Genomic DNA, 23,890 nt, shown 5'->3' with positions numbered 1-23,890 from the left:
GAAACCACTAAGAACTCTCTGAAGTCACTGCTCTGACACTAGTTCTCTATCACCAGTTGGATGTTGTACAATTTAGTTCCATTCTGAATACAAATTACCTGAAGCTAGTGAAGACCTCAAGTTAAGAGCAAAGTTCATCATGAGACTGCAGATGCCAGTCACAAATTGTGGTGTTCCCAAAATATCCATACTTCTGCCTGGCCTGCTGAAAACTTGCAACTTCCTGCAACCCCCTCAATTTTGGTAACTTGTTAAAAGGACTCACAGAACTTGTGAAAGCACTATAATGTGATTACAGTTTTGTTACAAAGGATACAGATCAAGAACAACTAGTTGAAGAGATACATAGAGCAGTGTTTGGTACAAGAAGGGTCTACAGACCTCCATGCCCTTCCGCTTGTGGAATCTGGGCACATTACCCTCCCAGCACATCACTGTGCTCACCAACCTGGGAGCTCCACTGAACCCCAGTGTCCAGAGTTTTTATTGGGGCTCCGTTAGGTAGGCCTGATTGGTTAGATCATTGGCCATGTTTTTTAACTCAGTCTTCGGTTCTCCACTCCCTTGAGGTTGGGGTGACCCAAAGTTTCAGATCTTTAATTATGTGGTTTGGTCTTTTGGTCACCAGCCCCCATTTTGAAGTTACCTCAGGCTTCACAGTAAGTCATCTCACTGGCATAACAAAGACACTCCTATCACTTGGATAATTACAAGGGTTTTTGAAGCTCTGTGCCAGGAACCAGGGACAAAGATCAGCTATGTTCTTTATTTTATCATAAGTCTAAATTCTTTTGTTAATTGCTCTCTGTCTTGGAATCTCTCCATTTTCTTTGCAATTACTCTTGATAAGTACATGGAGATGTGACTTGATTTTCTCATAGAAACTTAATATACTTTTTCAGGTAGATGTGAAAATAGGTTTAGCTGTCTTAACAAAAACCAGTTGAGGAAAAATTTTTAGTTAAGCAAAATACTAAATAAAAATATTGGCCGGGCACGGTGGCTCACGCCTGTAATCCTAGCACTTTGGGAGGCCGAGGCGGGCGGATCATGGGGTCAGGAGATCGAGGCCATCCTGGCTAACACGGTGAAACCCCGTCTCTACTAAAAATACAAAAAATTAGCCGGGCATGGTGGTGGGCACCTGTAGTCCCAGCTACTCGGGAGGCTGAGGCAGGAGAATGGCATGAACCCGGGAGGCAGAGCTTGCAGTGAGCCGAGATCGCACCACTGCACTCCAGCCTGGGCGACAGAGCAGGACTCCATCTCAAAAAAAAAAAAATTAATTCAGGCTCAGATATCTTTTGTTTTGATCCCTTTGGAAGTCAGAACTGGTTTTGTTTAGGAGCATTTTATGTATTTGATTTTTGTTCTTAACTATTCCCTTATGAGGGTAGCTGTTCTTTTAGCAAACAGTTATTGTGTGCCCGGAGAAGGAACATGCTGTAATTCTAGCACTTTGGGAGGCTGAGGTGGGTGGGCCCCTTGAGGTCAGGAGTTCGAGATCAGCCTGGCCAACATGGTAAAACCCTGCCTCTACTAAAAATACAAAAATTAGCCAGGCATGGTGGCACATGCCTGTAGTCCCAGCTACTCGGGAGACTGAGGCACAAGAATCACTTGAACCTGGGAGGTGGAGGTTTTAATGAGCCGAGATCATACCATTGCGCTCCAGCCAGCCTGGGCAACAGAGTGAGTCTCTGTCTCAAAAAAATAATAATAATAAAAATAAAATAAAGATAATTTCTGCCTTAAAGTCAATTTATAGTTTAGACATGTATATAAATAGTTATTGACAGTTTTTTTGTTTTTGTTTTTGTTTTTGTTTGTTTTTTAAGACAGTCTCACTCTGTCGGCCAGGCTGGAGTGCAGTGGCACAATCTCGGCTCACTGCAACCTCCGCCTCCCAGGCTCAAGCAATTCTCCTGCCTCGGCCTCCTGAGTAGCTGGGATTACAGGCGTGTGCCACCACGCCCGGCTAATTTTTGTGTTTTTAGTAGAGACAGGGTTTCACCATGTTGGCCAGGCTGATCTCGAACTCCTGACCTAAGGTGATCCACCCGCCTCGGCTTCCCAAAGTGCTGGAATTACAGGTGTGAGCCGTTGCGCACAGCCTGACCATTCTTAATATTGAAATATTTACAAGGCATTTTGGGGAGCAGAGAAGTGAGGGACTCAAAAGGGCTTGGGAAGGAGGAAGGAGTTTTGAATTTAGCAGCGAAGAATAAGGTGTGACAGCTGTTTTCCTACAATAGATAACAGCTTTTCAAGGGCATGGGGATGTATTACTGTGTTTAGTTAAGTATTAATGGTTTGATATGGTACCCAAGAGGTGGGACTGGAAAGATAGGCAGATCATAAAGCCCTTGTTTATATGAGACTCCCAAGAGTGTAGAGTTTACTTTATAAGGTATGAGAAGTTAAGGGTTTTAACATGGGGAATAATTTGTTGAGATTACATTGACAGCAATGTGATAGATGGATTAGTGAAAGGAGATCAGGTAGATCAGTTTGGAAACAGCTCCCACAAAATATTGTGAGGCTCTTATTATGAGGCTCTGAGCCAAGGTAGAGATGATATGATTAAGTGAAATGAGGTATGCAAAAGGATAAGGTTGGAAATAGGTAATACATTTGAGTTGCAAGCCTGTTTTGTAGGACAGATGGATTTGTAGCTCAAAGGAGAGGTCAAACCTGAAGATAATTATAGATACGTGATTATTAAGGCTATAAGAAGGAATGACAATATTTATTTATGGTGAATCCAGTGTATTTCTCAAAAGAGAGGTCAAACCTGAAGATAATTTTAGATACGTGATTATTAAGGCTATGAGAAGGAATAACAATATTTATGGTGAATTCAGTGGGTTTCTTAAGTGAGTTTATAGTCAAGAGTGTCAAGTGTCTGGGCGTGGTGGCTCACGCCTGTAATCCCAGAACTTTGGGAGGCTGAGGCAAACAGATCACCTGAGGTTGAGAGTTCAAGGCCAGCCTTACCAACTTGAAGAAACTCCATCTCTACTAAAAGTACAAGTATTAGCCGGGTGTGGTGGCGCGCGCCTATAATCCCAGCTATTCAGGAGACTGAGGCAGGAGAATTGCTTGAACCTGGGAGGTGGAGGTTGCGGTGAGCCGAGATCACACCATTGCACTCCAGCCTGGGCAACAAGAGCGAAACTCTGTTTCAAAAAAACAAAATAATAATAATTTTTAAAAAGAGTATCAAGTGTTATGGGAGACTGGTTAGGTAAGTACTGAAAGTAGATGATTGGCTTTGGCAGTTAGTCTGTCTTGTGTCTGAGAGCCATTTGTATAGTGGCAAATGTTAGATTTCTGGAGGCTGAGGAATGGAAGTTAGGAAATACAGACAATTAAAATTCTTACACTTTTACATTTTGCTGTTTTTTTCCTCAGTGTTTTCTTGTGTAGCACTTCTAACTGGTTTATTATTTGCTTTTTCCTTACAATGACATTCTGTTATTCTGTAGCATTCCATTGAAGATGTAATTACATTCTCTCAATCTGTGATGTCAGGTTGCTTTTTGAAGTATAAAGGTTTAAGAAATGCATAACTGGGCCGGGCGCGGTGGCTCAAGCCTGTAATCCCAGCACTTTGGGAGGCCGAGACGGGCGGATCACGAGGTCAGGAGATCGAGACCATCCTGGCTAACACAATGAAACCCCGTCTCTACTAAAAAATACAAAAAAACTAGCCGGGCGAGGTGGCGGGCGCCTGTAGTCCCAGCTACTCGGGAGGCTGAGGCAGGAGAATGGCGGGAACCCGGGAGGCGGAGCTTGCAGTGAGCTGAGATCCGGCCACTGCACTCCAGCCTGGGTGACAGAGCGAGACTCGGCCTCAAAAAAAAAAAACAAAAAAAACACAAAAAACAAAAAAAACAAAGAAATGCATAACTACGTATGATTTTTAATTGATCTTCTCAGTCTTCAGTTGATTTTTTTCATATATAAATTGAAGATAGATTCATTTTACATTTGGTATCATGTTAAAATGCTCCAAAAACTACCTACTGTATAATAGGTATTACAATATTGTTGATCACCTTCAGGAAATTATTATCCTGAAATGTCTCCCAGTGGTCCTAGCTGGGACAGTTTGAGCAACAAAATAAATATGAGAGTATTGGATTATAACCTAAAAAATAAAGTCAATATCTGTGAATCCATGTTGATATAAATAAATGATTGACTAAATAAATACTTGGCAGTAAAGAAGCAAATCTTCCTTACAGAAAAATTCCAAACAATAAATGTAGATCGCCACTTTCAGGAGGTAGAACTTAATTTCCCTCTTCTTGAATGCGTGCTGGACTGCTGACTTTTAAAGAACACCAAAGTATGAAGAGGGAAAAGCAGTAACTTTACAGTGAAGAGGCATGGCAGACAGCACCTTAACCAAGTTCAAGGTTAACTTCACCAATGATAAGGCATGGTGATATCATGTACTCGCTGATAGAATATGTTAAGTCTAACCAGAAAAAATAATAATAATAATAATAAAGGGCATTCTACAAATACCTGACCAGTACTAAAAAGTATCAAGGACCTGAAAAAACAAGGAAAGTCTCAGAAGCTTTTACAGAGAGAAGAGAAGACTAAGGAGACATGACAACTAAATACAATGTGATATCCCAGATTGACAGTGAAAAAAGGACAAGAGTGGAAAAAAATTGGCGAAATCTAAACAAAGTCTGGAATTTTGTTAATAGTATTATTCCAATGTTAATTTCTTGGTTGTGACAAATGTACTATAGTTATGTAAGATGTTAACATTGGGGGATGTTGGGTAAAGGACATGTGAGTATTCTCTGTACTATCTTTGTAACTTTTGTAAATCTAAATTTATTCCAGAATGATGAGGTTTTTTAATAAAGCAGAATACAAACTGTTAAGTAAAACGTATCTCAAACTGATAATTGATGAAATAAGAAATAAAGGTTATTTACTATTTGTATTGAGTGGATTCATCATAAGTGTTGATTGGGGGTAAAACAGGCATATTTGATAAATCATGTTGATATAAATTTCAAGAAAAATAAATGAAACTGAATTAGGGACACTGGCATGTGTAGCTTGGACCAAGGCATTTAACCTTTCTCTCTTTGTTTCAAAAATGGGGAATCAAACTGACTTATCACTTTGAGCATTCTTAAAGTAAACAAGTATATTCACTGTAAAATTAAATCTTATGAAGCCTTAAGATGAATAACAGTTCTAATCACTTTTATAAATTATGTGCCTGTGGTAATTAGCTTATTTTTCTAACTTATATACTATTCTGTACTGTACAGACTAACAGCTATAAAATCAGCTTGATGCAAGTGAAATTACAGTAAAATTATACACTTAAGTAAGGCCAGGTTTCCTGGTTTCTCCCAATCCTAATAGTGATTCTATTTAATTTATGTATCTATGTTAGGTAGACATGAAATAGGTCTCATGAGCAAGAGTTTCTGACCTGGAATGTCAGTTATTTCATCCCTGTTTTTCAGCATATGTGACTCATGGCTGGCTACACATGATAGAACTTACAAACCTGGATTCTGAAATTGGCAGAGCAGTAGAATGGAGTATTTTCATTTAGGATTTATAGCTTAGAAGTCATAGCATAAGCAGACAATGGGACGTTATTGTAAATGATTTACTACATATAAATTACATACATTCTTTGGTGCGTTCAGTGATGAATATTTTGTCCTCCAGGAATAAGGATTAAACCCTTTTTTTTTTTTGGAAAAACTATATTCATTGTACAAGCATAGAGATTGAAGCAAAGAATACTTAGTTTTGTTCTCTTTAACTGAAGGGTATAGGCTTTGATGAGAATATACTGACTTCAAACAATTTCTCTAGTGCTGTTGATAAGACACACATATGCAGCAGTTAGAAGGAATGAGTTCAAATGTTCAGTAGCAGGGTGGGGTGACTATAAGTGACAGCACTATATTGTGTATTTCAAAAATAGCTAGAAGAGAGGACTTGAAATGTTCCTGACACATAGAAATCATAGTTACGCAGGGTGATGGATACCCAAAATACTCTTGACTTGATTCTTACACATTCTATGCGTGTAACAAAGTGTCACATGTATCCCATAAATATGTACAACTATTATGTATCAATTTTAAAAAGATTTAAAACAGGATAGAAAATAAGATGCCTATAAATGGAGTGTGAACATATAGAGATGAAAGAGAAAATTGATTGTGGTGTGGTTAGTGCAGTTATGGGAATTTCCAGAGTAATTCCATTTCAGTGAATGATGTCATTTGGGCATTATGAAAAATAGCCTAGAGAAAAACACAGATTTTTTTTTTTTTTTTTTTGAGACAGAGTCTCATGCTGTCGCCCAGGCTGGAGTGCGGTGGTGCTATCTTGGCTCACTGCAAGCTCCGCCTCCCAGGTTAATGCCATTCTGCCTCAACTTCCCAAGTAGCTGGGACTACAGGTGCCCGCCACCATGCCCGGCTAATTTTTTGTATTTTTAGTAGAGACAGGGTTTCACCATGTTAGCCAGGATGATCTCAATCTCCTGACCTTGTGATCCTCCTGCCTCGGTCTCCCAAAGTGCTGGGATTACAGGCGTGAACCACAACACCTGGCCAAAACACAAGACTTTTTAGCTTAAAAATGGCCAGAACAGGCTCTGAGTCGTACTCTCTTGTAGTGCATTTAGTTGGTGCATCAGATAAAATGTATTGCTTTCTGTATTTCCCACAATTGAAAACAGCTGTTTTTATTGTGGACCCAGCTTTTACCTTAGCATTCAGCTCGTTCACAAGAAGGTTCCAAGGGCGGCTATCAACTGTGAACCATACCAAAGGATTCAGAACTTGAATCTGGGAACAAAAAAACTTGATCAGAAGTTTTCAAATAGTTTGGTGTTTTATGTTCATATTCCTTTCTATGATAGCCATTTTTATTACAACCAATTTTGGTTCAGTCATTATTTAACACACATTCCCAAGTAGCTTTGACTTACAAATAATGAAAGAGGAGGAATCTTTTTTAAAACTAAACTTTTATAACGTTTTAATTTTGGTGGGAAGGAACAATTTCAATGTTAGAAACTTTTAAAATTATTTTTAAATTGATAATATCTTAGAACTGACTACTGCGTAGCATTCTTCCAAACTAGCATACTTAATCTATTTTTCCATAATTCACCCAAAGATACTTCTAACATTGCAAACATCAAACATTCCACTCATACAAATGATTTCTTAGTTACTTGTGTCTTTAGTGTTGGTCTCCAAACAGAGTGACTAAAATTCATACTATATTAAGTTATAAAAGCTTTAATAGTGAACTTAGGCTAAAGAAACATATGTTTTGTCCAACCAACTATTGATTTAATTCACTGTATTTTTTTGCTAATTTGTGTTTGACACCAGGGAAATTCCTTGTTTTTCTAGGCTAGGATGTTCAGGGCTTCAGTGAGTAGTTAGTTGAATCTTTATTCTCATGATTTCTTTGGGATGCTTCCACCACTGCAGACACTATTAATCAGTGAGAATTTTATATATTCTGCTATCTTTGCCTGTTTTACTCTGTCTTCACACTCAGGCATCTGTAAAAGTAGCATTTTTTATATATCTTTGATTTGTTTTAGTTCCTCCACTGGAAATGTCAATCAAGGTTTTTTGTGGCAAATCAATTTGAAAAGAGATTCTTGGTTTCTGCTCATTTTGTGTTTATTATAAAGATTTTCATAATCTTATTTCTTTATGATACAGTTACGTTTTTTTTTTCCCTTTTTCAACTTTCAAGTTTGTATCCCTGATTTCATCTTACGGTTTTGCTATAAAAGTACTACCTTTCCCCTGTTGTTTAAATTGACAAAAATGTTTCTGTAAATCCTGTCTTTATCTTCAAAAGTTCATCAAATACTGGCCAAATAAAATCGAGAGTCTATAATTAAAACCACTTCCAATGTTCCTTCACATTTGCAAGTTTGGTTTTAATTCTTAATTTTCTCTGTATTATTCCGATGTATGGTATTCTCTTTTTCTGTCTTCCTCCTTAGTAGTAGTCTGCCTTGTTTACATGAGGGCCTTTATTTCCAGCTGAAGAAAAAGTATTTCCCTTAATAATCTACTTATATTTATTCTGAAATCCAATTTTATTTAGGTCCTTGTTTTTGTTTTTGTTTTGCAGCTTACCTGTAATTTCTACTTCCTGCATTTATGTGTGTATAATTTCTAAACATATTTCTGAAGTTGTCATCATCTGCATGATGAGACACACAGTGGTGGTCTACCCAGTAATATTGTGAACTGAGGAATTCCTATTTGTAGTCTTTATTCACTTCTGAAGTACTTATTCTGCTTTATAGTATTTTGAAATGAAAAATGATGAGAACTCTTTGATATCTACAATTGTGTTCTCTATGTGTATGCTTTGAGGAAGTGTCAGATTTTCTTGAATTAGAATTCATATAAACCTTGTCCTTTGTGGAATGGGGAGCCTCCACACATCCTTCCAGGCAGATATAAAATGGCCACTCTTGAGACATGAGCAAACATTTGTCACATGATGGAGACAGCAAGGGAAAGAGCTAAGTAGGGGAAGCAGAAAACTACTTTCTCCCTTGGGAAAGAACTGCGCAGAAAGCCAGACATTTTCTGGTTCTGACTCATCTCTTGGGCATACTCTGCAAAAGTTATGGCGAAGAGTCAGTGAATTAGAAGATTTACTCAGAGTAACTTTTTTCTACCCTGCAAGTACCTACCAGCCCTGGAGGTACCTATATGAGTAGTACTTCTTAATTGGATTCACTCTATGTTTAAGGTAAATGCTTGATGTTATAGGTTAGTTCTAGCTCCCTCCTGGATATAACTCAGTGCTCTTCTTTCTATTATTATTATTATTATTGAGGCAAGGGTCTCACTGTCGCCCAGGATGGAGTACAGTGGTGCGATCACAGCTCGCTGAAGCCTCTACCTCCTGGGCTCAAGCAATCTTCCCACCTCAGCCTCTCAAGTAACTGGGACTACAGGTATGCGCCACCATGCCCAGCTAATTTTTATGTTTTTTTGTAGAGACTAGTTTCGCCATATTGCCCAGGCTAGTCTTGAACTCCTGAACTCAAGCAACCTGGCTACCTCGGCCTAGCAGTGTGCTGGGATTACAGGCATGAGCTCCTGCACCTGCCTGTCTAAAAATTCCATGATAAACCTAGGAGTCAATTAATAGGTAATAGTCACTAATATTTATAAAACATTTTGAATTTTATAAAATTATTTTTTGATTACATTGTCTCATTTTGGGACTGACAGCAATGCTGTAACTTAGCTTTATTAAACCAAAGTCCAGGCACATTTACTTTTGTAGATTCTCTTTGGTTAATTTGTAGCAGAGCCAGGAATCAAATCCAGGATGCTTTACTCCATAGTCCATGTACTGAACACCATATCACACTCAACTCTGCTCTGCATTATATTTTAGGTTTGGACACATAAATGTATATTGGTCTCTGTTGAAGTGGACATAGTAGTTCTCTGGGCATTATCTGGTTCTTCCTGGAAGCCCAACTGCAAATTGGCATTTATAAAACAGTATATTCCTGGCAGCGTTACAGATAATGTTTGCAGATTTCATATGATTCCTACCGTTAGGCCAATTTTACCATACTTTGAACATCTTTAACTGGTTGCTATTTCTTGTACATAAGTGATAGCATCACTTTCCAGTCTTAAACTTGGTTGCTTTATATCATCAAGTAATGTTTTTTCAGTTATCCTCGTCTTATTGCTGCCTCTGTGAACACTGCTTTTAAATGAAATGAGATGCTAGAGCTGATGATTACCAAGCATTAGAGATGTGTATCTCAAGAATACAGCTTTATTCTTTTTAAATATGGAATATTGTTAAGAATAGCTCTGCTCTGTATGAACAGGGAATTCAAACTTTTAAAAATGAAAAATGAGAACCTTCCTGAATTAAATTTTACTCAAATCTTCCGTTAAGTCCTAAGAATAGGCTGCTGGCTTCCATTGCTTTCAGGAAATGAAAAATGGCTCGGAAGCTAAGTGAGCTAAATAAGCCATCTCTCTCTCAATTGTTTCAGTTTCTCAGGAATTGCTGTACAATGCTGCCAATAATGATCTCCATGGATCTGACCCCCATCCCATCTCCCACTGCCTCCTCTGAAACTCCAGATGCCACCATAAGAAGGAGCTTTGAAGAATGTGCCTGTACCTTCTTTTTACCCTGAGGTTGGTGAGGCCAGGCAGGGTGATTCTCAGGATATCCTGATGATCAAAGGTACAGTTGAAGCCTTCATCAAGACTTTCTTGAAGATGACCAAGAAATTTAGGAAACATTACTAAATAGCCTAAGAACTGAAGATGGAACTCAAGAATGGATGGCACAAGTGTCACCTAAAATGTAATTCATGATGATATACACGATGATTAATAAGCTCCTTGAGGGCAGAGACCATTACACCGTTAGTAGACTTCTTCCCCCTACCTTCACAGTATCTAGCATAGTACCAAGCATATAAACTATACTCACTTAATAAATGTTAGTTTATGACTGAGAGAAAAGACTTTATATAAAAGTGCTCTTAGGGCTGGGCGCAGGGGCTGGTGCCTATAATCCCAGCACTTCGGGAGGCTGAGGCGGGCGGATCACTTGAGGTAAGGAGTTCGACACCAGCCTGGCCAACATGATGGAACCCCGTCTCTACTAAAAATACAAAAATTACCCGGGCATGGTGGCCCATGCCCGTGATCCCAGCTACTCAGAAGGCTGAGGCAGGAGAAACACTTGAACCCGGGAGGCAGAGGTTTCGGTGAGCCAAGATTGTACCACTGCTCTCCAGCCTGGTAGACAGAGGGAGTCCATCTCCCAAAAAGAAAAAAAGTGCCTTCAAACCCCTCTTTTCTTAGTACTTAATCCACGATCAGTAATGGTGATAGAGTTGACTATTATCTTAGGCTTCTTGACCACTATTGTCTTCTGTCTTGACTGTGTGTTGGGTAGGAAATACGTATCTGTCCATATATGAAGTTTTCAGTATTAATACTTAAAGTTATGTCTTCACTGATGCCTGGGCTTTTTATTTCTTAGATGTTTCATTGTGATATTCAGTTATTTAGTGGAAATCTCTCAACCACACTCGAGGGTGATTTATTATACTGTCGGATTTAAAAATCTGTCTCATATCTGTTGTTAAGATTCAGCAATAAACAATCTTGCTTCTTGAATAGGTCTACATCAGTCATCATTGTGTTTCAGAAGTAGAATGTACTATCACATCAATTTTCTAAAAAAAATGTAACCTGTTACTCTTGAATGACAGCATATAGTCTTACATCTCACCTGAGCAGTGTTTCCCATATCCTGCTAAAAGACTATTTACAGCAATGTGATTTAAGATGCTACTTAATTAAAACAAGGCTCATGTTCTATTTCTCTTAGAGAAAAGGAAACAGCAACTTAGCTCTGTTCAGTTCTTCTGACCCTAAGTTGTCCTTCAGAGAATTAATCAAATCTTCTTTTAGGAGTTAACTTTCGTTTAGAGGCAGATCTTGAAAATCTTCAGCTTTTTGATTTCTTGTACCTCTTGTGGCTCCAGTTACATGTAAGTTTTTTTATTTATAATTTTTTCCCATAAATAAGCATTTCAGATTACTAGTTTTTTGACAAACATGAGGTAGACATTCATTATCAACTCTTAATAGCTGGCATTTTAGATTATAAGGAATCCAATATAAGAATCAAGTATATTTTATTCAGGAAAGTAATCTTACAACAAGAACATACTTTTCTTTTGAGCAGGTGATGTATTATGCTGTATAGATTTGGGGTTTTGCTAAAAGTATGAAAGTTTTTGAAAGGAAATTGAGTTTCTTTGTCTTCATAAGCTTTTATGTATATAGCCAAGGATCCTTAAGTGTATAGCTTTAAAAGAGACTATTTCATGGATAAATTATCAGTGTTCTAGAATTTGCAAAAGGAGGAAAAACATAGAATCTGAAAATAATTTCTGTGAATTAGATAGGATGTGTGGGTTTAAGGTTTGAGCCTTTTACTTCTTTCTTTTTTCTTTTCTTTTTTTTTTTTGAAATGGAGTCTTGCTGTGTCGCCCAGGCTAGAGTGCAATAGGGCGATCTCGGCTCACTGCAACCTCCACCTCCTGGGTTCAAGCAATTTTCTCACCTCAGCCTCCCAAGGAGCTGGGATTACAGGCACCTGCCATCATGCCTGGCTAATTTTTGTATTTTTGTAGAGACAGAGTTTCACCATGTTGGCCAGGCTGTTCTTGAACTCCTGACCTCAGGTGATCCACCCACCTTGGCCTTCCAAAGTGCTGGGATTACAGGCATGAGCCACCACGCCTGGCTTGATCCTTTACATTTAAGAGGACCTCTGATTCTCTTAAATGAAGTGCTCAGGTTGGACCTGCTTTTCTCACATCAACTTTTTTTTTTTAGACAGAGTCTTGCTCTGTTGCCCAGGCTAATGGGGCGATCTCAGCTCACTGCAACCTCTGCCTCCCAGGTCGAAGCGATTCTCCTGTCTCAGCCTCCCTGAGTAGCTGAGATTACAGGCATGTGCCGCCATGCTCGGCTGGTTTTTGTATTCTTAGTAGAGGCAGGGTTTCACCATGTTGGCCAGGCTGGTGTCAAACTCTTGACCTTGTGATCCGCCCGCCTCAGCCTCCCAAAGTACTGGGATTACAGGCGTGAGCAACTGCGATGGGCCCTCACATCAACTGTTTGATAAATTACATTGTAAATTTTGTCAGTTTATATGATGAATTTTAATAATCCAGAACAGATTTGGTTAAAATATTGTTAGTAATTTTTATTAATATTTTAAATAATGTTTTGTGCTAGTAACACATGAAAGTTAAATCATATATTGTTTATTCTTCCATTAAAATTAATTTTTCCTCTGTTAATGTAACAGGAGAAATTATGTATATAGGACCTGTGAACTTCTGACAACAACATACAGTGTGGTTTGTCCTCTGCTTATTTTCCTGCTAATGTCAGGTTACAAGTCATATTATTACAGGGAATGACAGTGGCAGCAACTAAACTGTAACAAGTTCTAACAAAAGATGGTTTCGCATTATTTTTAGATTTGGATTTTCCTATGATTTCTATCTTTCTTTTTCTCCAGGCTCCCAGCCAACCTCTGATAAACCCTCCCAGCGGCCATCAGAGAGCACAAATTGTAGCCCTACCCGGAAAAGGTCTTCATCTGAGAGTACTTCTTCAACAGGCTAGTGCTATTTGTTTTACCAGATTTTCAAGATAGTTTCCCATTTGTTATTTGTGAATAAGGAGTTATAATATTGTAGAAAAAATAATGGGAACTGAATCATATATGGTATTTTTTTTTCATTCAAAGGAGTTGAAACAGTAGACTTCATATGTGAGAATCAGTAGTGTACATTGAAACAATGTAGTCATCTTCCCCTTTACAAAGTTGAATTAAAGTAAATTAAAGTAAAAGTATGTGTTGGGAATAATAGGGGAATGTGGATTACAGCTATTTAATAAAGATTTAGATGTATATAAAATTGCTTAAGGCTGGGCGCAGTGGCTCATGCCTGTAATCCCATCCCTTTGAGAGGCTGAGGTGGGTGGATCACCTGAAATCAGGAGTTCGAGACCACCCTGTTTTGTACTAAAAATACAAAAATTAGCCAGGCATGGTGGCGTGTGCCTGTAATCCCAGCTACTTGGGAGGCTGAGGCAGGAGAATCTCTTGAACCTGGGAGGCAGAGGTTGCAGTGAGCGGAGCTCACTCCACTGCACTCCAGCCTGGGTGACAGAGTGAGACTCTGTGTGGGGAAAAAAAAAAAAAATTGTTTAGTAAACTAGTGATTTTCAAAGTAGCATTCACAAATTTCTAGGGATATGCAAAATAATTGAGAACCTCTATTAATAGTTATTTTTAAACTTCTTAATTGCTAATATTTATATATTTACAACCCATTAATATATATAACATATTTGTATAATTTGTACAGCAATTTAGGGTATGCTTCCAATTTTCTTTTTATGGATAGTTTGTGTGTTTACCAAAAAAAAAAAAAAAAAAAAGGATGATTTATACCTGTCTTCTGCCTTTTCCTAATGGTGAAAGAGTAAGGAATGATTTTTTAAAATTTATTAATTTTACTGAGAGAGATGGAGAGTGATAGATTAATTCCAGATAGAAATATATTAAAGAGAATTTAGAGTGTTCAGGAAAATAAATCAAAAAGCCAGTGTGGTCAGACTAAAGAAGGTTGGTTATTTGGTTTGGAGATGAGTCCCCCTCTGTTGCCCAGGCTGGAGTACAGTGGTGTAATCTCGGCTCACTGCAACCACTGACTCCTGAGTTCAAGTGATTCTCTTGCCTGAGCCTCCTGAGCAGCTGGGATTACAGGTGCCCACCACCATGCCCAGCTAATTTTTTTGTATTTTTAATAGAGACTAAAATTCGCCATGTTGGCCAGGCTGCTCTCGAACTCCTGACCTCAGGTGATCTATCTGCCTTGGCCTCCCAAAGTGCTGGGATTACAGGCATGAGCCACCGCGCCCAGCCAAAGATGGTTTTTTAATATGAGGCTGGAAACGTAGTAGAGAACTAGTGATGTAGAGTCTTAAACACAGCTGGAAGTTGTGGAAACTTAAACAAGGAAGTGACATTATCTCCTCCCTTTCTATCTCTAGGTCTTTGAAGAAGTAGAAGGCCTTTCAAATTGTATCAGTATGGTATTTATTTAATTTAGTTGATTATTATCTTTAGAAGCTCTTTGTTAGTCCAGTTGTCCGCTTGGCAGCAGTGACAGTTGTGTCTCTCTTGGTGCTTTGTTTTTATACTGCCATGGAGAGACTTTTACAGTCTAACAAGAAGTGACTTAATTTCTCTTATGTTTACCTAGACCAGGGTAAGGAAACACAGCTATGGGCCAAATGCAGTCCAAGGCCTGTTTTTGTGTAGCCCTCAAGCTAAGAATTATTTTTAGGTTTTTAAAGGCTTATGGGGAAAAGATGAAGAAGAATATGAGGCAGGCATTATATATGTCCTCAAAAGCCTAAAATATTTACTCTCTGACCTTTTACAAAAAAAGTTCATCAACCCCTGAACAAGTGAATGAGATTTTGATAAGGGACACATCAGTGTTGAAAATCACCAAAATGTTTTACTTTTGTAAACAAAAGAAAGAATATCTAAATTTACAATGTTTCTTTTGCAATGAGACTATTCTGTTCATTGAATTAGATTTCTGTTGAGGGTTGCTGTGAATAGTGAGCACTGGGAATACAAACATGAATAAGATTAAGTTACTGCCTTCAATAATTCAGACATATTCAATGAAAAACAATGTATTAAATTCTGTAACAGAACAGTGTACAAAATGCTATGACACAGAGAAATTCAAGCACTAACCACTTGAAATGACTAAAGAAGATATCACTGAATAAGTCGCACACACACTACTATATATTGAATTTACGTAAGTAGGCAAGTGGGACAATGTAAAGGGTAATAATGTATTTAGCACAGTAACAACAGCACTTTCGAAGAAAGTTAGAAAACCGTGAAATAGCCTAGTGTTTTTGAAGAATAACCCACTGTTGGATATGACTAATGTACATAAGTAGTGATGATGGTGGTTGGAAAAGGAGATTGTAAAAGTAATAATGGGAACTATATCATATATGGTATTTTTTTTCATTCAAAGGAGTTGGAACTTCATTGTATATGCAATTGGGAACTACTGAACAATTTCTAACAAGGACGATAAATTATTTGATATGCTCTATCAGTAAGAATAGGATAGGTGTTACAGTGTTAAAAAAAATGACCCCCAAATCTCAGTGGCTTAAAACAACAAAGGCTTATTTTTTGTTCATGCTGTGTGACTATCAAGAGTCCACTCCATGTTGCCTTGCCTCTAGGACCCCGGCCAACAGAGAACCTGTACCTGGAATGTTGCTTGTCTTCTGGTAGAGGGGAAAGGGCAATAGTAAAGCACTAACTGACTATTAAAATTTCTACATTAAATGTTACTTCTCAGTTTCAGTGCCAAAGCAAGTCATGTGGTTAAGTCTTGTGTCAATGGGACTAGAAAGTAAAATCCTTTTGGCAGTAGGGGCTGGATAGCAAATATTTGTAAGTAATAATATAGTCTATCATATGTATATGTTTAAAAAATGCTACGACGTTACAATATGAAGAATGGAGTGTGACAGATGCATGCAGGCAGAGTAGATAATGGCTTCAGATTTGGATATATTAAATGTGGACTGTCTTTAGCCTATTTAGGTAGAGATACTGAATAGGCTGTTAGAAGCAGTGGTTTATACTGAGAGAGAGACATCTGTGGTAGATATCTAACAGTATATATATGAACTTGAATTTGGCAGTGAAAGAGATCACCCAGGGAGAACGTGTTGAGTGAGGTGACGGGGACGGAGACCTAAGAAACTTGAGCATTTCAGAGGGAAGTGGAAGAAAAGATGTTTAGCGAAGGAGACTTAAATATGAAACATCAAACCGTATATGTCACAGAAGCCTGAACAAGACTTCAGAGTGGAACAGATTAGTCAACATTAGATGTCACAAAGAGGTCAAAAAGAGTTCGATCAGAAAGTGTCAAATGATTGAGAAGATAAGAAAAAATAGTCTGAGAATGTGAAAGTTTGGAGCTTGAAAGAGGGAAAGGAGACTTAAAATTCAGGTAGCATTGAAATAAATTAGAGCTCTTTATTTCCAGCAATGTGGTAGATTAGGTGTGCAGAGCAAACAAACACCTTGTTATCTAAAACCTAAAATTGCATGGACAACATTTCTTACAGGATGACTGAACTTTGAAGTAACTAAATAGGAAACCAGAAACTTGAGAAAGTTCAGTTCAACAGAGATAAAGAGCGTTAGAGCTGCTTGACATCTGCTTGATCCCTGGTGGCTGGGAGTTTGGTAATTGGAACATATCCAGCTGCAAGAGACAAAAGACAGAGCCTAGGACTCTAGTAGAACAGAAGACCACATCAGATTTCCATGCATAAAGTTGGAACCCCCAAAAGGTGACACTTAACAGTGTAGGAGAAAATAAAATATAAACCTATCACAGAAAAGGATAGTTTCTTGTTTTAGTTTTGGCTTTGGAAGGAGCAAGAAAATGGAGTTCCTGACCACAAGCTCTTACTAATTCTCTGCCTCTCCTACAGATTTATATTGCTTGTCAGACCCAGAAAAAAGTTAAAATAAAATTTGTCATAGGTTGGTAGTCTTCCCAGTTGCATTGCAGAACCAAATGCAAATACTGTAGGGAATTGTCGTTAAATATAAACCTGAGCTTTCAAAATCACTATATTCACAATTTTGGTTGACCTAGTGTTCTCATGTATTGTAGCAACACAGGGAATGACAGCCTTTATTTTGCAGTTTTTAAAGGCAAAGAAGTAAACCGGAATCATATCGTAACCTTCTAGGTATAGTCAAAGGAACACCATACCTCCAGAAACCATCTGTTTAGTAAACCGAGGTATGTAAATAACTGTAGAAACAAAAAGCAATTTGCATTTTGGATAAGATGCCTCAAGGCCCATCCTTGAACTGAATTCCCTGTTTTTGAGATAAATCCAAAGCGGTAATATACTAACGGTATATGATTTTACTGAAAGCTGTAGTTGTTGTTATGCATATCAGGAGCCCATAGTAACAAAATTATTATTGATGAGTAAAATCTAAGCCTTTTGGCCGGGCGCGGTGGCTCAAGCCTGTAATCCCAGCACTTTGGGAGGCCGAGACGGGCGGATCACGAGGTCAGGAGATCGAGACCATCCTGGCTAACACGGTGAAACCCCGTCTCTATTAAGAAATACAAAAAAACTAGCCAGGCGAGGTGGCGGGCGCCTGTAGTCCCAGCTACTCTGGAGGCTGAGGCCGGAGAATGGCGTGAACCCGGGAGGCGGAGCTTGCAGTGAGCTGAGATCCGGCCACTGCACTCCAGCCTGGGTGACAGAGCGAGACTCCGTCTCAAAAAAAAAAAAATAAAATAATCTAAGCCTTTTCTGGAGATTTTAAATATCTTATTAGGTCTTTAGGATGTAATATGAGGATAGCTTTTCATTTCTGAAATGGGTATTTGCAAGTACTCTGTTAAAGTTTATATCTCTGTTAGAGAGGTCTTTTTTTAGTATTTGTAGCTTTTAAGATATTTATGTCTGTCTGCTCATTTCTCAGGTATTTGACATAACTGAAGATTTTTATAATTAGGATCCAAATCCATGGTAATTTTCACATTCTAGAGAATGCAAAGCCCTTCAATAGTGTTTCACAGAATCATTTAATCTTTTTATAGCTGGTTTAGAAATACTGTTACATTGATGAGAGAGGTAGTTCTTTTATAATTTTGTTACTGAGCAACTACTATATTCAGGCTACCAAATTCAACTACTATATTAAGCCAAAAGACTATAAGAGACATTCCTTAATACCAAGGAACTTATGTTAAGATCAGTTTATCTTGAGAGCAACAATAAAATATGCTAGTGATTTTATAGAAATTTATTTTTTATTTTTATTTTTATTTTTATTTTTATTTTTTTGACAGAGTCTTGCTCTTGTCACCCAGGCTGCAGTGCAGTGTCACGATCTCGGCTTACTGCAACCTCCACCTCCCGAGTTAATGCGATTCTCCTGCCACAGCCTCTCTTGTAGCTGGGATTAAAGGGACGTGCCACCACATGCCCGCCTAATTTTTGTATTTTTAGTAGAGATGGGGTTTCACCGTGTTGGCCAGGCTGGTCTCGAACTCCTGACCTCAAGTGATTTGCCCACCTCGGCCTCCGAAAGTGCTGGGATTACAGGCGTGAGCTGCCACTCCTGGCCTGTATAGTAGTAGTATACACATAACTGAATACTGAAATGATGGAAAGTTAATCAGAAAATGCTTCCATAAACTTTGTATTGAGGCTTAAAAGACATCATATATATGCCATGACTAAAGAGGTAAGTGGGAGAAGAGGAGAAGGCATTTTGATGTAATAGGAAAACTATGTACTTTGACTTAGATGTAGTTGATTCACATTTAACAATATTGTGTAACCTTACGGAAGTTACGTAAACCATTAAACCCATTGCTTTCTTATCTGTAACATGAGGCTACTTCTATTTATCTTGCAGACTAGTGGGAATTAGAGTAAATGGATAGGAAATTTTTATCACTGAATTAGTTTTTGAGTAAATGGTAACTTCTTTTTTTTTTTTTTTTTGAGATGGAGTCTCACTCTGTTGCCCAGGCTGGAGTGCAGTGGTGCCATCTCAGCTCACTGCAAGCTCCACCTCCTGGGTTCATGCCATTCTCCTGCCTTAGCCTCCCGAGTAGCTGGGACTACAGGTGCCTGCCACCACACCGCGCTAATTTCTTTTTGTATTTTTAGTAGAATGGGGTTTCATTGTGTTAGCCAGGATGGTCTCCATCTCCTGACCTTGTGATCTGCCCGCCTCAGCCTCCCAAAGTGCTGGAATTACAGGCATGAGCCACGATGCCCGGCCTTTTTTTTGTTTTTTGACACGCTGTCTCCCTCTGTTGCACAGACTGGAGTGCAATGGTGCAGTCTCGGCTCACTGCAGCCTCCACCTTCCGGGTTCAAGTGTTTCTCCTACCTCAGCCTCCCGAGTAGCTGGGACTGCAGACGTGCACCACCACATCAGCTAATTCTTACATTTTTAGTAAAGATGGGGTTTCACTATGTTGGCCAGGCTGGTCTTGAACTCCTGACCTCAGGTGATCCACCTGCCTTGGCCTCCCAAGGTGCTGGGATTAGAGGCGTGAGCCATTGCACCCAGCCGTAAATGGTAACTTCTGTTGTTACGGTTGCTACTGTTGGCCCTTCTGCCATTATTATGAGGGTATGGAATGAGAATTAGGTCATATACAAGGGAGACAGGGTATAGTGGTAAAACATAAAAAAAAGATTGAAAAGGCGTTTAGCCACATTTTTTCTTTTTTATGGGACGGAATCTTGCTGTGTCACCCAGGCTGGAGTGCAGTGGCATGATCATGGCTCAATGCAGCCTCCGCCTCCTGGGTTCAAGTGATTCTCCTGACTCAACCTTCACAGAAGTTGGTACTATAGGTGTGAGCTACCATGCCTGGCTAATTTTTTATTTTTAGTAGGGACAGGGTTTTGCCATGTTAGCCAGGCTGTTCTTGAACTCCTAACCACAGATGATCTGCCTGCCTCGGCCCCCCAAAGTGCTGGGATTACAGGCGTGAGCCACCCTGCCTGGTCTGTTTAGCCACATGTGATGAGTTGTCTTAAATCTTTGCTGAGTACTAGTCCCTCCTCCCATAGAGTGAAACTCCAAAAAAACGCCCTAAGAAAAACTAGGGAGTTGTATATGAAAAATTCCTAAGGTTTACATGTGGCATGAGACATTTGAACTCTGACTACCAACTGTAGGGTCCTTGGGGACAATTGTGAAGGCCCCCATAAAGATTACATCTTGGCCAGACATGGTGGCTCACGCCTCTTATCCCAGCACATTGGGAGACCAAGGCGAGTAGATCACTTGAGACCAGGAGTTTGAGGGCAGCCTGGCCAACATGGCAAAACCCCATCTCTACTAAAAACACATAAAAATTAGTCAGACATGGTCATGCACGCCTGTAGTCCCAGCTACTTGGGAGGCTGAAGCAGGAGGATTGCTTGAACCCAGGAGTCAGAGGTTGTGAACCCAAGATCGCGCCACTGCACTCCAGCCTGGGCAACAGAGCAAGACCCTGTTTCAAAAAGAAGAAAAAAAAAAGGTTACACCTTAGCAGGACTAAAGTATCTCTGGAATGAAGATTACACTAGACCCTAGTAATGATTTAAAACAGGGTTCGAGGAATCAAACTGTCAAACTGTTCTACAAGTAACTGATTTTTAAAACAAAGTTCAACATTTAAAAACATTTTAATTGTGAAAAAACAAAATTTTGTTTTAATTGTGGCAAAATACAGATAATATAAAATTTACCGGCAGGGCACTGTCGGTCACACCTGTAATCCCAGCACTTTGGGCGGCCGAGGCGGGCAGATCACCTGAGGTCAGGAGTTCGAGACCAGCCTGGCCAACATGGCAAAACCCTGTCTCTACTAAAAGTACAAAAATTAGCCAGGTGTGATGGCAGGCGCTTGTAATCCCCGCTACTCGGGAGATTGAACCATGAGAATCACTTGAACCCAGGAGGTGGAGGTTGCAGTGAGCCAAGATCACGCCACTGCATTCTAGCCTGGGTGACAGAGTAAAAAAATTTACTGTCTTAACCATTTCTAAAGCCGTGTGCGATGGCTCACGTCTGTGATTCCAGCACTTTGGGAGGCCGAGGTGGGCAGATCTTGTGAGGTCAGGAGTTCAAGACCAGTCTGGCCAACATGGTGAAACCACATCTCTACTAAAAATATAAAAATTAACCAGCCATGGTGACACATGCATGTAGTCCCAGCTACTCAGGAGTCTGAGGCAGAAGAATCGTATGAACTTGGGAGGCGGAGGCTGCAGTGAGCTATCACGCCAGTGCACTCCAGCCTAGGAGACAGAGCTAGACTCCCTGTTTCTTTTTTTTTTTTTCTTTTTTCGGACAGAGTCTTGCTCCTGTTTCCCAGGCTGGAGTGCAGTGGCATGATCTCGTTTCACTGCAAACTCTGTCCCCCAAGTTCAAGTGATTCTCCTGCCTCAGCCTCCAAGTAACTGGATTACAGGTTTCTGCCACCATGCCAGCTAATTTTTGTATTTTTAGTAGAGACAGGGTTTTGCCGTGCTGGCCAGGCTGGTCTTGAACTCCTGACCTCAGGTGATCTGCCAGCTTTGGCCTCCCAAAGTGCTGGGATTATAGGCATGAGCCACCGCGCCTGGCCTAGACTCCCCATTTCTAAGTGTACAGTTAGTTCACTAGTGTTAAGTACATTTACATTATTGTGCAACCAATCTCCATAATTTTTTCATCTTGCAAAACTGAAACTCTATATCCATTAAATAAGAACTTCATATTCCCCTGTCCCTTCAGTCTCTGTCGATCACCCGCTAAAGTGGAACCATACGGTGTTTGTTTTTTTATGACTGGCTTGCTTAACTTAGCTTAAGGTCCTCAGGGTTTATTTATTTATTTATTTCTGAGATGGAGTTTCGCTCTTGTTGCCCACTGCAGTGCAATGGAGAGATCTTGGCTCACTGCAACCTCCACCTCCTGGGTTCATGGGATTCTCCCGCCTTAGCCTCCCAAGTAGCTGGGATTACAGGCATGCACCACTACACCCAGCTAATTTTGTATTTTCGGTAGAGACTGGGTTTCTCATGTTTGTCAGGCTGGTCTCGAACCCCTGACCTCAGGTGATCCGCCCGCCTTGGCCTCCCAAAGTGCTGGGATTACAGGCGTGAGCCACCGTGCCCAGCCAGGGTTTATCCATTTTTTAGCATGTGTCAGAATTGCCTTCCCTTTTACGGCTGAATAATATTCCTTTGTATCTTTTACCACATTTTGTTTATTGTTATTGGTTTATAAATGGTTACTTGGGTTGCTACCAACTTTTGGCCATTTGTGAATAATACTGCTATGAGCACTGGTGAACAGATACCTCTTCCAGACCCTGCTTTCAGTTCTTTTTGGTATATACCCAGAAGTGGAATTCCTGGATTATATGGTAATTCTATTTTTAATTTTTTGATGGATTGCCCTATTGTTTTCCACAATAGTGTACCATTTTACATTCCCATCAACAGTGTACAAATGTTCCAGTTTTTTTGACATCAACATTTTTTAAAGGAAGACAACAAAATCCAAACAATGTAACATTAAACTATCTAGCATCCTATAAAAAATTAATAGGCTTGCCAAGAAGCAAGAAAATATGACTCAGCAGAAGAAAAATCAGTGGAAACTGCCACAGAAATAACATGGGGTATAATTGATACTAAATGAGCTATTTTTGATAATTTAAAGGAAAATGTGAACATAGGATAGAAACGAAAGATATTAAAAAATCCGCCAGGCATGGTGGTGTGTGCGTGTAGTCCCAGTTACTCTGGAAGCTGAGGAAAGAGGATAGTTTGAGGCTAGGAGTTCAAGGATGTAGTATAATATAACTGCACCTGTGAACAGCCACTGTTCTGCAACCTGGACAACATATGGAGACTTCATCTCTTTAAAAAAATCAAATGCAACTTCTATAGATGAAAAATGCAATATCTGAAATGAAAATTTCACTAAATGATGTAACAGCAGATTAGATCCTACAGAAGAAAAGATTACTAGACTTGGAGGAATACAAATAAAAGTTATCCAAAATGAAGTACAGAGTGGAATAAAAAATTGACTAAAAAAATGAATGAAACTTTAGTGACCTCTGGTACAATATCAAGAGGGCTAATATACATGGGATAGAGTCTCGTAAAGAACAAATTGGGAACAGCAGTTGAACAAATTGGGAATAGCAGTAGAGACGGTGAAACCCCATCTCTACTAAAAATAGAAAATTTAACTGGGGCGTGGTGGTGGCCACCTGTAGTCCCAGCAACTCAGAAGGCTGAGGCAGGAGAATGGTGTGAACCCGGGAGGCGGAACTTGCAGTAAGCCGAGATCGCACCACTACACTCGAGCCTGGGCGACAGAGCAAGACTCTGTCTCAAAAAACAAAAACAAAAACAAAAAACACACACATTTTTCTCATATTCTTTTGAAGTGCATGTGGAATTATACCAAGATACCATCCTATTCTGGGTAATCAAATGTCTTGATACGTTTTAAAAGATTAAACTCATGCAGAATATATTTTCAGACTACAATAGAATTAAATTAGAATTCAGTAACACAAGTTACGAAATTCTCTAAGTATGTGGAAATTAAATAATGCACTTCTAAATAA

General features: G+C 39.3%; 1 protein-coding gene across 14 annotated transcripts in view; it reads left to right on the top strand.

The window, feature by feature from the left end:
* ASH1L (ASH1 like histone lysine methyltransferase) overlaps window positions 1–23,890 on the top strand; it is a 231,662-nt gene that overhangs the window by 95,678 nt on the left and 112,094 nt on the right. For 13 of the 14 annotated variants that reach the window (XM_017947692.2, XM_031658272.1, XM_031658349.1 and 10 more), the window contains one exon: window positions 13,156–13,257. The exons of the other annotated variant lie outside the window; for it this stretch is intronic. In XM_017947692.2, coding sequence (XP_017803181.1) covers window positions 13,156–13,257 — 102 coding nt within the window. The remainder of the gene's footprint in view (window positions 1–13,155; window positions 13,258–23,890) is intronic. 14 annotated transcript variants of the gene reach the window in all.

This window comes from Papio anubis, chromosome 1, assembly GCF_008728515.1.
Source record: "Papio anubis isolate 15944 chromosome 1, Panubis1.0, whole genome shotgun sequence".
NCBI classification, from domain to species: Eukaryota; Metazoa; Chordata; class Mammalia; order Primates; family Cercopithecidae; genus Papio; species Papio anubis.
Note: the sequence above shows the minus strand (reverse complement) of the source record. Positions and strands in the feature narration are given on the sequence as shown.